The 13,971-nt window shown below is 44.9% G+C and overlaps 1 protein-coding gene and 1 long non-coding RNA gene across 3 annotated transcripts; one reads left to right on the forward strand and one right to left on the reverse strand.

Annotated features, from left to right (window-relative positions):
* Positions 1-35: 35 nt before the first annotated feature.
* Positions 36-7,428, reverse strand: LOC143419503 (uncharacterized). 2 transcript variants are annotated; one of them, XR_013099496.1, is made up of 3 exons: positions 7,359-7,428; positions 1,829-2,059; positions 36-1,729 (listed from the first exon to the last, which is right to left on the reverse strand). It is a non-coding gene; the product is annotated as an uncharacterized LOC143419503 (long non-coding RNA). The 2 variants fall into 2 exon arrangements; XR_013099495.1 differs by lacking the exon at positions 7,359-7,428 and adding an exon at positions 2,669-2,960.
* On the forward strand, positions 2,719-10,186 carry LOC101485702 (C-C chemokine receptor type 6). Its single transcript, XM_076886437.1, has 2 exons — positions 2,719-2,796; positions 8,029-10,186. The coding sequence occupies exon 2, from the start codon at positions 8,052-8,054 to the stop codon at positions 9,201-9,203; it is 1,152 nt and encodes a 383-aa protein (XP_076742552.1). The 5' UTR covers positions 2,719-2,796; positions 8,029-8,051; the 3' UTR covers positions 9,204-10,186.
* The last annotated feature ends 3,785 nt before the right edge of the window (positions 10,187-13,971 follow it).

The raw sequence follows: 13,971 nt of genomic DNA on the forward strand, positions 1-13,971 counted from the left end.
GACATTAATGAGCTCGTTTGGATTTACGTCATGAATGATTCAAAGCCTGTGAACACGAATACAGTGCAGAGACAACAGAGTCAGAATACTAAAAGACTGAACGGAAACACGTGCACACACAGACGGAAACTGGTTTAGCATTAATGTTTTATTTATGACACTGATGTGTTGTTACGCAGTGATTGGGACGTATGTTGCTCTAAGGCAGCAGTAGGCAACTCCAGGCCTCGAGTGCCGCGTCCTGCAGGTGTTAGATGTGTCCTTGATCCATCACAGCTGATTTAAAGGGCGAAATGACTCCTCAGCATTTCCTGAAGTTCTCCAGAGGCCTGCTAATGAGCTAATCATGTGATTCAGGTGTGTTGACCCAGGGTGCGATCTAAAACCTGCAGGACACCGGCCCTCGAGGCCTGGAGTTGCCCACCGCTGCTCTGAGGAGTTTATCATAATGGGCATGTCTGAACTTAGAAACAAACACCAGGGGGCGCTGCAGGCTGTGTGTAGTCTTCGTTAAAACTGCACAGATTTAATGTATCAGGATCTTTACCAGGTAGTAAACTGAGAACAGCACATGACATCTTACACCGTGTGGTCGTTCAGATGCAGATTCAGTGAAGTTTGAGTTCATGAAGCGGACTGTGTGAACGCTGGAACAACAACATCCACCTGTGACGCTGTCTGGGACCTTTCACCTGTATCATGAAGAAATCAGGTTTACTGCAGCATCATTGTAATAGAAGCTACGTGGCAGTTGAAGAGGGCGTTGTAGGTTTGTCCTCCACGTTTCACAAAAGCAGCAACTTTCTTCCTCCCGTTAAACTGTCTGCTCAGGTGAAACACGGGCTGCAGGGAACGCACACTTTAGTGCTTCATTCTGCCTCCATACTGCTCATCATTCACTGAAACACACATTTTACTCCACAGAGGAAATATCTTTATGTTCAGCAACTCATCACTCTTTCAAAAATGTCTGGCTCAAAGCTTCAGTTCAAACTCTGACTTACCTTCCAGGCTGAGCTCATGTGCCGAGCGCTGGTCACCACCGTGTCAGAGGAGATGCCGTAGTCCTGACCTTTGTGGATCAGCCACTGAGATCCATCAGCGAGCGTCACTCTGAGGGAAGAGAAAACGTAACGAGTCTGACGCTGCGCTCATCAAACATCTGAGAGTCTGAGATTCGAGCTGTCAAAGCGCATCTGTGAACTCAAGGAAGCAAAGGAACGAATCTGAGGATGTAGGAAGTGCAGCGGAGCCTGGACAGAGTAAGAAATGCGACAGTTGGACGCAATCTGAGCCTTTTCAAAGAATAGCAAAGAGTTGTGATGTCAAAGCTTCGGCCAGGCCGTGGTTTGTCTTTGTTTTGTAGCAAAGGTTAAAAACGTTTCTAGCCTGGAAACATAAAAACCAGTCTGGGCTCAGGTATGATGACCCATCACTGCAGCCATCAGCAGGAGCTGCTGCAAAGTGGAACTGAAGAAAACTGAAGGAATCTCAGGCAGCGTCTTCTTCTGCGGCGACGGTGGATTCCAGATGGACATCAGCGGTAGTGAAAGCAGCAGGTTTTTAAATAAATACGGTGAGCGTGTAGCCTGCCCTGACGCCGGTGTGGCTGAGCGGTCCAAACGTGGACTGGATCCAAGCGGTCGGACCATCCATTCAGCTTTGTACACTGGAGAGTTGTAGAGATCTGTGAGCTGCTGACCCGACAGGTCGTAGTTGCTGTATCCTCCTGTCAGAAGGAAACGCTGTTAGTTTGATGTAATCTGTGTTCTGTACAACCAGCCACGCAGCTGCTTTTAAACCTCACCACAACATTAAAACTTTTTACCAGACGAGGAGTCCACGGTCAGGGCCGTCAGAGTCAGCGCACAGAGGAGCACTTTGAAGGAACCCATCGTGGACATTTGTCCCGTCACAGCTCAGAGAGACGTTTGATAGTCCTGACAGACTCCCTGCTTGGACTCAGTTATCTCTGCTGTTTGTCTCTTGGCAGATGAGCCGGAGTTTCCACGCTGCTGCTCGTAAACAGGTTTCATCACATCAGCAGAAAGAGCTCAACCTGCACGTATGAAAGGATTTACTGACGTGGATTTCTAGACTGTAACTAAAATATGCTGAAATTTTATGACACATTTAGGACAAAATTTGTACCTTTTTATATTTAAATCTAAATGTTACGGGGAACTAAATATTTAGCTAATATGCAAATTTACTGGTCAAAGAAAATATCAAAATAAAAGCTTTACAAAAACCTCCTGTGGTGGACTGACGGGCACGTCTCAGCAACACGAGCTGCTTCACTGCTCGCCGCTTTGTGCAGTAGTGCCCCCTCAGCAGCCTCCACTTCTGGAGCTCCATAAATATTTGTATAGAGACTTATTTTCTAATGGACATTAGCACAGTGACATGAAACCAGTCAGATGTAGCTGAAGTGCAGCCTTTCAGCTTTAATTCAGTGGGTTGGACAAACGGATTAAAAATGGGAGAAACTGGAGTACTGTTAGCACAATCCCTTTGTTTTAGAGGCTCTAAAGAATTTGGATGAATGAAGTAACTGAAAATAAAATGATTGTTTCTATTACTTTATTCCAAACCCTTTGCTGGCACTGACAGCCTGAATGCTGGTTTCCTGCTGTTTAATGCTCTGCCACAGCTTTACTGCACCAACCTGCAGCTGATGTTTGTTTGTGGCCTTTCTGTCCAAAGTTCAGAGTGAAATGCTGAGCGGGGTTAGGATCAGGTGACGGACTTGGACATTGAAGAAAATTCAACTCCTGAGGTGCTTCGGTGGATGTTGTGAGTCATTGTCCATCTGTATGTCTTTCTTGAAACTGTCGAATTCGTCCTTCATTTCTTGTGTGATGTCTTTCTTAAACGTGGCAAACTCAGTTTTAAACTCGGCTTTAAGTGAGTGAATTTCCTTAATGATGTCCTGGAAGTAGGGTTGCCAACCGTCCCTTAAAAAACTGAATCGTCCCGTATTTAGAAACAAAAGTACACGTCCCGTATTGAGCTAATAAGGGACGCACTTTGTCCCGTAATACAGTGAGAATCAAAAGTAGTCTATAAATGTTTATGGAATTAACGCTTTGTTTGAAAACATAATTCCCAGCCCCTCTCCTGCTTTGTGACCAATGAGCTGACAGCACACTTATGACAATTCGAGTATGACAATTCAGATTACCGCTCATCTCATTGGTCGAGGAAAGGTCGCTTACGGAGAAAATACCGGAAGACAACAGATGACCACAACAAGAAGCATGGCCAACAGGGAAACAAACGCCGACACTGCGGTGCAAGTCTCGGACGACAGTACACCTAAAGCTGGGCAGACACTGTGCGATTTTTTTCAGTCACGTTATTCAGCTCCTGCTCAAACTGCACGATTGACTCGCAGGGGTTAGAAGTTGGTAGGTCACGATGCAGGTCTCACACTATACGGCCCGATGCTCTGATGCGACCTGAGTGCTCACACTGTGCGTCCATAACATGAAGGTTATAACAGAAAATCTGTCGCTCGCTCTCTCTGTCTCTCACTCACACAGACACACCACCACCATCAACTTTGCTAAATTGCTAATGAAAAACATGGTCAGGCAGCTGTGATTGAGCAGCATGTAAATCCAACTATTTTCACGGTTGTGTGCCTCCATTGCTTGTGTCCAGATCACACGCTGCACAGCCGTGCTGCTCCGTCTTTTTCACCGACGTTTGCGCGTGAGCAGTGTGAGCGGCTGTGGTGAGAACCTCACGAGCGATTGATGATCGGGAGCTGGTCGTGAGGTGTTAATCACTTCTCGTTACCCCACGTATACTACACGACGCACGATGAAGGCCAAAATCGGTCCGATCACCAAATCGGTCGCACGACTCAAAAATCGTCTCAAAATGGGCCTAAAACCGCACAGTGTGAGCCCAGCATTAGAGCAGCAATGTTTGTTCAGAGAAAGGGAAGAATGGGAAAAGGAAAACACCTGGCTGGAAAACGTTAATATGGGCATGTGCAGTGAATATCAGCGCTATGTGGCCAGAAGTGTGATAATATAACTTATTTTGTGTAATAAACAACTGCAAGGATAGATGATTACAACAAATAGATGACTAATACATAAAAGTAATACATAGATGAATAATGATGATGAGTTATGATGCGTAATCATGGGAACAAGCGGGTTTACAAACAGGAGCAGCTGATTAGCATTAGAAAAGCTGAAATAATACCTCAGCTGAAGCCAATTGTACTAAATGCACTAAATGTGCACTGTTACAAGAATATTTTTCTTTCTATTGTTTTCTATTATTTTAAGTTAAGCAGGACAGAGTTCTTTTAAAGAAAGATTTACTTATATTCTCAAAAGTTAAGCATGACAGGCTTCTGTTTAAGAAGGAGACCTGTTTTATGTGTTAATGTTGTCATTTTGAGCTAAAAATAAATGGCTAAATGATCATTTGTTTCACATGTGTTCATATCACAAAGAATACACATCTACTTAAATCAACTTCAAGTCAAAGGGTTAAAAAAAATAATTTCACACACAAAAAAAGCTAGAAAATTCACCACACTGGGAAGGGTGAAGACAACTGGGTCGCCCGGCCCTGGCCACGAGGTGTCCCTTATTTATTTTTCAGGGAGTTGGCAACCCTACCTGGAAGTCTGCGTGAGGGTGGCTAGCTGGATCTCCTTCCATCTGCTCGCCTTGCACGCTGTTCTCGGACATGTCTGCGCTGCCTCCTCTTGCCAGCTCCGCTTGTTTCACAAAGTCCTTAATGTTTCCTTGTCTTTTTGACCTTCTTCCACCTTCCATGGCATTTATTACACGGTTTAGCGGTGGAAATATTCGAATTCTGGTTTTCTTTCGAGTTTTGACCGGGAGCTGCAAGCTTATGCTGCCATCTTCCTTATGTCCCCCTGGTGGTCTCCCAAATTTTTTAAAATTTTCATTGTAAGTGGACTAAAGCAGTTAATTAAAAGTAGTCTAACATAAATGCTGTAATTTGATTAGTTTAATAAAACATGTAACTTGGATGATTCGATGCTGGCGTGACCACAGTGCACGTCTGCTGTCGCAGACAAATCAAAGCCTTTTTAAACACATATGTTACATATGGTTACAATGGTTCACATGCACTGAATCTGCACGTTTGTGTAACTGAATTATTTTCTTTAGCCCACATAATGAAACACCTCAGTTACACGTGTGAGTTTGCATTAGGGCTGGGTATCGTCACTGATTTCTAGAATCGATTCAATTCCGATTCACAAGGTCCCAAATCGATTCGGTCCACGATTCGATTTAATTCGATTCGATTCGATTTAAATCTGGGAAATTTTGACAGTCAGAAGTATAATTCAGATCAGAACATTTACATATTTTTGTATCTATAAAAAGGAAGCTGACACTCTCAAGACTTTATCCAAGGTGTGAGCATCACAGCGAGGCCTTTGTGTCAAAGTAGCTGAAGATAAAACAGAAAAACATGAAGGTGATTTTCCTGGCCTGGGATTTTATAAAAATATTCTGCAGTACATCAAAAACGAAAGAAAACCATTAATTAATGAACATTACCTCTGACGTTACAGCGGTTTTATTAGAGACACAGCATTTTGCATTTTGAATAATATTAAAAAGTTTAAATTTGTTCAGTATTGAACAGCAGAAATGAGGTTTTCTTTTCGGAAGAATGTAAAAGGGAAAAAAACAGCGGCCGACAGCGCTGTAAACAACAGTAGACTGGTGTAACAAGCAAGCGAATAATGAAGAAAGCGAAACTGTTCGAGAGAGAGGGGGGGGGGGAGGGAGAGAGAGAGAGCTGCGCATCGCAATGGAAGCAAAACAGTAAAAGAGTGAATTCATGACGATGTTTATGTGAAGCGTTTGGATCTTCTTTTGCTGCTGGTTCGGTCAATATTGTTTGGAGAGAGATCAAACTAACAGCTTTAGAATCAGCGCATAAAGGGCGTGAACACAAAGCGCCGACCCGGATCAGCGAGCTGTCGGCTTTCAGCCCCGACTGTGAGAAAGGCGACATCTAACTGATTCTGATCCGCGGGTCGCGCTGTGTGTTTAAGTCTATGTGCAGAATCCCTGTACCTGCTCTCATTTACTGTCTTAGATGTTTGGTGGTTGTTGAAATTTTGTGAGATGTCACCTGAGATTCTGGCATTTCGGACAAAATAAATTTATATTAAAAAATCGATTCAGGATTTTAATGAATCGATTTTACGTTATCCAAGCCAGAATCGATTTTAATCGATGAATCGATTATAAAAACCCAGCCCTAGTTTGAATGTTAAGTACTGTGTAGCCTGTATAATAAATAAATATGTAGCCCAGTAAAGCTACACAACATGGGGCGGTTCATTTACAAACACAAGTCTAACTGAAGCTTCACACTTTGTTAGAAAAATCTGATTGTTGCTTAAATTTACACAAAATGTCAGAAATCTGCACCGTCATGAACAAAAAGCTCATTTTTCATGATTTGTTGGGTTCACCCTCTGGGGAGCACGACATAACCGCACACTTTTCACTACTTTGTGTTTCACCCTTACATCTTTTGTTACCTCGCCTTGTTTGGTATCATTCAGCTGTAGTAACACAACTGATCTGAAATCACACAAAAACATCAAATCCTAGTCGTAGTTATATTCGCTTTACTGTAAAAACCACAAATATGTTTAGTGAATAATTTTACTAAAGTTGAAATGCAAATATAAACTGTCACATTTTAAAAACTATTTATCTAAAAGTCAGTGCGTCCGGCGCGTCTTAGTACAAACATTTAAAACTACTGAAACTACAATGAGAGAACAAGCAGGTGTCACAATAAGATGCCGCACGAATCATTGGTGTCAGTGAAGAAAATGAGTTTGTGGCCACGAGACAGAGAACAGCACAGGGACAAAGCTGCAGGCCTGACAGCAGGACGTGCATCACTGCTCCTGTCTCCACCTGGAGACAGTGTTTGCACTGCAGCCTTTGTCACATTCATTAGTGCCCTCACTGACACACAACACACACACAACACGCTGACTACACACTCCATGCTAAACATCTCAAAACTCTCTCACTCGCTGCCATCACTCCCAAAACTTCGTCCTAAACAACTAAATCTCACGTGTTGCCTTTTTTCTTTCTTTACTCTTTGTGTGACAATAGTATTCAGGAAAAAGCAAAGCTTTTGTATATATTTCATCCTAACTCTGGGTTTAGTCACCTGTCATTAAAATGTAAAAATAGGAAGTCCGAACGTTCAACACAAGAAGGAATAGAGACTCAGCGCGGCTGCAGCTTGTTGCTATGTCAGCTGAAATCAGTCATGTGATTCGCAGCGCACTGAGAGTTAATAACACTCACCTTCAGTCCATTTCCACAGTGTCATAACCAACCAGCTGTGTGAAATCCACGGTGTTGTTCAAAAAGTGCTCTGGAACAATAATAGGCATCGGTTGCTACTGACAACAAGAAATATAGCGGCTCCACGCTGTGGGCTGAACCATTTGTTAATGGTAGAGGCGGGGGAGTGGGGGTAACACTCTGCAATATATTCAGCTTTAGAGTTTATATTCAGTCTTAACTGTAGCTCGGCTCAAAGTGTTAATGCGAGTTGGGAGTTCGTCTTGTAATTGGAAGGTTGCCGGTTCGAGCCCCAGCTTGGACAGTCTCGGTCGTTGCGTCCTTGGGCAAGACACTTCACCCGTTGCCTACTGGTGGTGGTCAGAGGGCCCGGTGGCGCCAGTGTCCGGCAGCCTCGCCTCTGTCAGTGCGCCCCAGGGTGGCTGTGGCTACAATGTAGCTGCCATCACCAGTGTGCGAATGGGTGGATGACTGGATATGTAAAGCGCTTTGGGGTCCTTAGGGACGAGTAAAGCGCTATATAAATACAGGCCATTTACCATTTAATGCTGTCTTATATACATATACATCACTGTCATATGCTAAACTAGGGTGGAAAGAGATCATTTCACTGTGAGTCCATCAGACACCTTTGCTGTAGTTTGATGTTTACTCTCTGCTTCCTTTATAGTGATCTACTCTGCAGAGGATTTGATGTCCAACCAACCATACACCATGGAGATGTCCAACCAACCATACACCATGGAGATGTCCTACTATGAATATGAATATAATGTCAGTGACTACCTAGATTATGATGGTTTTTGTGTTTTTCACAACAACCCGAATGTGGTGAAGGTGATCGGCGCGTACATCCACTCCATCTTCTGCATCCTGGGCCTCGTGGGGAACAGCATGGTCATTGTCACCTACGCCTTCTACAAGAGGATCAAGTGCATGACTGACATCTACCTGATCAACGTGGCCATCGCCGACCTGCTGTTTGTGCTGGCGCTACCATTCATTGTCTACAACGAGCTGTGGTCGTGGCCGATGGGGCAGGTGGCCTGCAAGCTGCTGCGCGGCTCCTACAGCGTGAACCTGTACAGCGGCATGCTGCTGTTCGCCTGCATCAGCACCGACCGCTACATCGCCATCGCCCAGGCTCGGCGCAGGCGCTGGCTGTCATACAGGTCCATCATCTGCGCCATCATCTGGATCTTCGCTATACTCGTGTCCATCCCCACCTTCTACTTCTATCAGTGGTACGAGCCGTCACACATGAATCACATCATATTCGACGATGATAACCAAACTGGTTTCCAGAGGACTCCTGCGTACGTCTGTGAGCTCAAGTTTGAAGGCCCAGCCATGGCGGTGAGGGTGGCCGTCCCCATCACTCAGATCAGCGTGGGTTTCTTCCTGCCACTCTTCATCACGATCTTCTGCTTCAGTGGCATCATCATCACCCTGCTTAAGACCAAGAATCTCCAGCACCACAGAGAGGTGTGGGAGATGCTGGTGGTTGTGGCCGTGTTCATCATCTGCCACCTGCCCTACAACATAGTGCTGCTGTACAACACGGTCACCGTGTTTCAGGAGTACTCGTGTGATGAGGCGGACATGCTGGAGATGGCCCTGACAGTGTCGCAGACCATTGCTTACTTGCACTGCTGCCTGAACCCGATGCTGTACGCCTTGGTGGGGCTGAACTTCAGGAACCATTTCAGGAGGATCTTCAGGGACCTTTGGTGTCTCGGAAAGGCCCCACGCCGCTTCTCCAGAGTCACCTCCGACTTCTACATGTCCTCCACTCTGCGCTCGATGGACGGGTCCAGCAACAGTGGCGCTTCTTTCACTATGTGAAGACATCCGTGGGTTGATCTCTGAAGATCCAGGTCTCTAACACCGAACGCGATTCACGCGATTCACGCGATTCACTAACAGAAGAAATAAAAGACAGTCAAAACATAAAACAGTTTAAAGTAAAATATAAAAACCTAATTTTAAATAAGTATAAGAATGAAGAAAACGGGGTTAACCCAGGATGGTAATGTTGCTGGTAATGGTGTTGTGGTTCTTTTTTGGTTGTTTTTTTGTTTTGTTTTGGTTTGTTGTTTTTCCATAACTTGTGTATCTGCAAATATACACATTCTGTATTTTTCATATGAAAGAAACTATACTGTGGTGGGGCTTGCTAATTTCTTGTTTTTGATTTATGTATGTTATGTTTTGTTTTACTTCATATGTTTATATGTTTCATATGTTGTTTGTTTAATTTAAGACAAAAAAAAAAATTAAATGAATGAGAGGTAAAACTTGAGGGGGTAGGGACAAATAAGTAAATACTTCAGCCTACTCCTTTTCAAACAAATAATGGAATGATATTTTGTAATGATTGTGAAGGCACATGTTTGAAATGTTTGAAATAAAAATGAACTGAACTGAACGTCTGTCGCACCGACGAGATTCCTCAAGATAAAGAGATCTAACGCCGAGCTGCACCTCTTATTCTGATTCATTATTTTGATCGTGAAATATCCAAACTCCTGCATTTTCTTTCTTTTGTCATTATTTTGTGAGTGATGACTGTCAGTGTTTTGTCACCTGAAACGGCGGCTGAACGTGCAGAACCGCGAAAACACGTCTGATTTGAACTCGTCTGATCTCTCCTTCATGGAGGCCTCCTCGTGTACCTTCGACCTTTTTCAGCACTGCTGCTGTATTAAGGACGCCCTGGCGCCGTGCGCAGCTCTGCTGACGGTGTGACTCTGGGCGGTGAATCACTGTGTTTCATGCATGTTTTAGCTGACCTGGAGGTCAGAGTGCGTCTCTTCACCAATGTTCACATTCTTATAATAAAAATGCACTAAAATGTTGGTCAAACAAGAAAAATATTCAATACTCAATTACCCAGTTTATTTTTCCAAGGACAGTTTTTGCTGCTCTTAACTGATTCAAGCAGTCGTTTTGTTTTTGCACAGCCCAGCAGAAGTCTGTGCAAAAATATATGCAGAAAAGAGTCTCACATGTGTGTGACAGTAACGCACTCGAAATACTTTGGTATTGTTGCCTGTGTGTGTGTGTGTGTGTGGGGCAAGGTGTTTCTGCGCAGTGTACCAGGGGCACGGAGAAAAGTTGTCGTACCATAGGCACGAGCAGTGTGTGTGTGTGTGTGTGTGTGTGTGTGTGTGTGTGTGTGTGTGTGTGTGTGTATTAAACAAATAAATAAATTCCCCACTCGCCCCTGCGGGCGGTTTATCCTTCAAGCTCGGGTCCTCTACCAGAGGCCTGGGAGCTTGAGGGTCCTGCAGTATCTCAGCTGTTCCCAGGACTGCGCTCTTCTGGACAGAGATCTCCGATGTTGTTCCGGGGATCTGCTGGAGCCACTCACCTAGCCTGGGAGTCACCGCACCTAGTGCTCCGATCACCACGGAGACCACCGTTACCTTCACCCTCCACGTCTTCTCCAGCTCTTGGTATTTCTCGAGCTTTCCTTTCAGTCCAGCTTTGTCCAGCCACTGGTAGGATTTCTGGATATCAGCCTCCTCTATCTGCCGGTGGTACATACCGTGCAGGGGCCTGTCCTTCCATGATGGTTCCTCGTCTCCCTCCTCTTTCTTGGGTTTCTGCTGCCTGAGGTGTTCACTGAGCACTCGGTCGGTTGGGGCCATCTTTGTGATGTATTCGTGGATGTTTGTTGTCTCATCCTGGACTGTGGTGCTGACACTCACCAGTCCCCGGCCCCCTTCCTTCCACTTAGCGTACAGCCTCATGTAAGCTTACATATATGTATATACAGGGAGTGCAGAATTATTAGGCAAGTTGTATTTTTGAGGAATAATTTTATTATTGAACAACAACCATGTTCTCAATGAACCCAAAAAACTCATTAATATCAAAGCTGAATGTTTTTGGAAGTAGTTTTTAGTTTGTTTTTAGTTTTAGCTATTTTAGGGGGATATCTGTGTGTGCAGGTGACTATTACTGTGCATAATTATTAGGCAACTTAACAAAAAACAAATATATACCCATTTCAATTATTTATTTTTACCAGTGAAACCAATATAACATCTCCACATTCACAAATATACATTTCTGACATTCAAAAACAAAACAAAAACAAATCAGCGACCAATATAGCCACCTTTCTTTGCAAGGACACTCAAAAGCCTGCCATCCATGGATTCTGTCAGTGTTTTGATCTGTTCACCATCAACATTGCGTGCAGCAGCAACCACAGCCTCCCAGACACTGTTCAGAGAGGTGTACTGTTTTCCCTCCTTGTAAATCTCACATTTGATGATGGACCACAGGTTCTCAATGGGGTTCAGATCAGGTGAACAAGGAGGCCATGTCATTAGTTTTTCTTCTTTTATACCCTTTCTTGCCAGCCACGCTGTGGAGTACTTGGACGCGTGTGATGGAGCATTGTCCTGCATGAAAATCATGTTTTTCTTGAAGGATGCAGACTTCTTCCTGTACCACTGCTTGAAGAAGGTGTCTTCCAGAAACTGGCAGTAGGACTGGGAGTTGAGCTTGACTCCATCCTCAACCCGAAAAGGCCCCACAAGCTCATCTTTGATGATACCAGCCCAAACCAGTACTCCACCTCCACCTTGCTGGCGTCTGAGTCGGACTGGAGCTCTCTGCCCTTTACCAATCCAGCCACGGGCCCATCCATCTGGCCCATCAAGACTCACTCTCATTTCATCAGTCCATAAAACCTTAGAAAAACCAGTCTTGAGATATTTCTTGGCCCAGTCTTGACGTTTCAGCTTGTGTGTCTTGTTCAGTGGTGGTCGTCTTTCAGCCTTTCTTACCTTGGCCATGTCTCTGAGTATTGCACACCTTGTGCTTTTGGGCACTCCAGTGATGTTGCAGCTCTGAAATATGGCCAAACTGGTGGCAAGTGGCATCTTGGCAGCTGCACGCTTGACTTTTCTCAGTTCATGGACAGTTATTTTGTGCCTTGGTTTTTCCACACGCTTCTTGCGACCCTGTTGACTATTTTGAATGAAACGCTTGATTGTTCGATGATCACGCTTCAGAAGCGTTGCAATTTTGAGACTGCTGCATCCCTCTGCAAGATATCTCACTATTTTTGACTTTTCTGAGCCTGTCAAGTCCTTCTTTTGACCCATTTTGCCAAAGGAAAGGACGTTGCCTAATAATTATGCACACCTGATATAGGGTGTTGATGTCATTAGACCACACCCCTTCTCATTACAGAGATGCACATCACCTAATGCTTAATTGGTAGTAGGCTTTCGAGCCTATACAGCTTGGAGTAAGACAACATGCATGAAGAGGATGATGTGGACAAAATACTCATTTGCCTAATAATTCTGCACTCCCTGTATATACACACATATACATACATGTCTACCAGTCTGTGGTGCAGAGGGGGGGTTGGCAGCATCAGTGCCAAAGATGTCAGCATGTAACAGGATCAGCAAACTGGTTCATGAGACTGGAACCATCACTGGCCAGAATCTGGAGGTATTTGAGTGATGAGGGACATTAGAGTCACTGATCCCATCATGGACCGCCCATCTTACTCACTCCACTCCACAGTACCGAGGCAGCAGAGCTCCTCCCTCAGACTGATTCAAACCGTGTGTACATGGACACATACAAACCAAACCAGGCCATAAAGAATGCTTGAGTCCCTTGAGACCTTCTCTATCAAACTGCGGTCCTTATTGCGACAGGTGCTGCTGTTTCTCAGAGGCGATTTGAACTATTTGCTAGATTTATGCTTTCCCAGTCTTTTCCCATCCGGGGTCATATTACCCAGGGCCGGGTTGCGGGGGCAACAACCTAAGCAGAGACCTCCCTCTCCTAGCCACCTCCTCTAGCTTTTCCGGGGGAACACTGAGGTGTTCCCAGGCCAGCCGAGAGACATAGACTCTGGAGCGTGTCCCGGGTCCCCTCCCGGTGGGACATGCCACATCAGCTGGCTCCGTCTGATGCAGAGATGTAGCGCTCTACGCCCCATCTCCCCGTTATCAGTTCAGTCAAAAAATCCTCACAGATGTTGAGCTGCATACAGATACAGACAGAAGAACTCGATCATGTGTTTCTCAGTGAGTTTGATGTTTTCAGGCCAAACTAGTTTCTCTGCTGGAAAACAAACTGATGTTGAACAGCCCCACTGAAGCTCTGCTGTGTCTGTGAGAGCAGCTCAGCGAAGCTGCTCTCACAGACACAGCAGCAGAATCATCTTAGACATCAGTTTACAGCACAAACAGGCTCTTACTCTTTGCCTGAGGGTCCAGGATCAGTACTGAAGCCTGGAGGAGGATTTTTGGACTGATCGCTCTTCATAGACAGACGGCTGGATCCTGGAGACTCTGCTGTGTCCTCGTCTTCCTCCAAACCGCTCATGTTCAGTCCGTCTGACAGAGAAACCAACAACACTGACTGTGAGTGCAGAACAAGAATCAGACAAACAAGTCTGTACAAGACTCGCGCCCAAGACTGGGAGACAAAGAAGTGTGACGGTCAGAGGATAATGAATCCAGAGACAGTCCAGCATTGAGCTGATCCTTCCATATTTCCCCTCCAGCTCACAGAGGCACAGCTGACTCAGAGACTTTGACCACAGAAGAAAAAGAAAATGGGACTAACG

The sequence above is a fragment of the Maylandia zebra genome, linkage group LG1 (assembly GCF_041146795.1).
Source record: "Maylandia zebra isolate NMK-2024a linkage group LG1, Mzebra_GT3a, whole genome shotgun sequence".
NCBI classification, from domain to species: Eukaryota; Metazoa; Chordata; class Actinopteri; order Cichliformes; family Cichlidae; genus Maylandia; species Maylandia zebra.

What these genes read in the sequence shown, in the direction of transcription:
- LOC101485702 (XM_076886437.1), top strand. Translation starts at nt 8,052, where the DNA reads ATGTCCAACCAACCATACACCATGGAGATGTCCAACCAACCATACACC.